Here is a 1,345-nt window from a genome sequence, read left to right as displayed (position 1 = left end):
ATGACGTTTTTCTGGCGTTTAACTCCAGACAGCAGCGTGTACTTGGCGTTTAACGCCAAGTTACGTCGTCATTCTTCGAATAAAGTATGGACTATTATATATTGCTGGAAAGCCCTGGATGTCTACTTTCCAACGCCGTTGAGAGCGCGCCAATTGGAGTTCTGTAGCTCCAGAAAATCCATTTCGAGTGCAGGGAGGTCAGATTCCAACAGCATCAGCAGTCCTTTTGTCAGCCTTCTTCAGAGTTTTGCTCAAATCCCTCAATTTCAGTCAGAATTTACCTGAAATCACAGAAAAATACACAAACTCATAGTAAAGTCCAGAAATGTGAATTTATCATAAAAACTAGTGAAAACATCCCTAAAAGTAGCTTAAACTTACTAAAAACTATATAAAAACAATGCCAAAAAGCGTATAAATTATCCGCTCATCACCTTTCTACTTAACGAGTGTGAGAATACCTGGCCAATTCTATGAGCACGATCATTGGCCGAATTAGGTCACCTGGAGTCCAGGATTGTTCTGCAAAGATAACTGTGCTTGCAGCAGTTAAAGTTAATCCAACTCCTCCCGCTTTAATGGATAGCTGCATGATAACGTGTCACATGAAATCATTATCTCAAGCACAAATACTAACCAAGACAACAGAAAAGATGCTTATAATGGAAACACATGGAAGAAATGCACAACCAAAAATACCACCATACTACAGCTGCCTTGATATAATCCTTTTCCCGGAAATCTGTAACCAATTGTTGCCTTGATGCAGCGGGTGTACCTCCATCAATCCGGATGCAACCCACTTTTTTCTTCTGGAAATTTTTAACAGTTTTTGTAAGTGCTATAATTTCCAATATAAAAAAAAGAGAGCAAAATTGAACTGGTCTTACAAGAAGGCACTCATGTATCTCATTGGCTGATGGTGTGCAAATATAAGAAACTTGCAACCTGCCTGCAGTGATCACAACATATTACACGTGATAACCACCGATGGCCCAAATGAAATAGAAAGATGGAAGCAAGAGAAAAAATTTTTTTGAAGCAATCAAACTTTCAAATTAAGCATACACAATGGTTTGGGGCGCTGGAAGATGGATGAAATATAAGAATGAACACATAATCTAGTTTACAATTCATGTTTATTTCGGTCACCACTCAGACCAGCCAATGTTGACACCAATAATAGTTGTGGCATACGTATTAAAATGTCATATGCTGACATTTTCACCACACTGGTCAGCCAATTTAATTCATTCAACTTATGGTCCTACATTAAAGGGCACCGATTGCAATAAAAGCAATTAGAAAAGACCAATTTAACCATGCATCATGCAAGCACACCAAT

General features: G+C 38.4%; 1 protein-coding gene across 30 annotated transcripts in view; it reads right to left on the bottom strand.

Moving 5' to 3' along the window:
* The window catches only part of LOC107462099 (uncharacterized), a 16,290-nt gene that overhangs the window by 10,568 nt on the left and 4,377 nt on the right, over positions 1-1,345 (bottom strand). For 3 of the 30 annotated variants that reach the window (XR_008005546.1, XR_008005551.1, XR_008005554.1), the window contains exon 4: positions 462-586. The exons of 22 other annotated variants lie outside the window; for them this stretch is intronic. Coding sequence is in view for 1 of the 8 variants with exons in the window: in XM_052256713.1 (XP_052112673.1) it covers positions 891-952 (62 nt within the window). In the remaining 7 variants the exon portion in view is untranslated. Of the gene's footprint in view, positions 1-461; positions 587-690; positions 779-890; positions 953-1,345 lie in introns of all 30 variants that reach the window. 5 more of the 30 variants (XR_008005555.1, XR_008005556.1, XR_008005557.1 and 2 more) reach the window with 5 other exon arrangements.

The sequence above is a fragment of the Arachis duranensis genome, unplaced genomic scaffold (assembly GCF_000817695.3).
Source record: "Arachis duranensis cultivar V14167 unplaced genomic scaffold, aradu.V14167.gnm2.J7QH unplaced_Scaffold_608113, whole genome shotgun sequence".
Lineage (NCBI taxonomy): Eukaryota > Viridiplantae > Streptophyta > Magnoliopsida > Fabales > Fabaceae > Arachis > Arachis duranensis.
The sequence above is the reverse complement of the archived record's forward strand: the minus strand, read 5'-3'. Positions and strand labels throughout refer to the sequence as shown.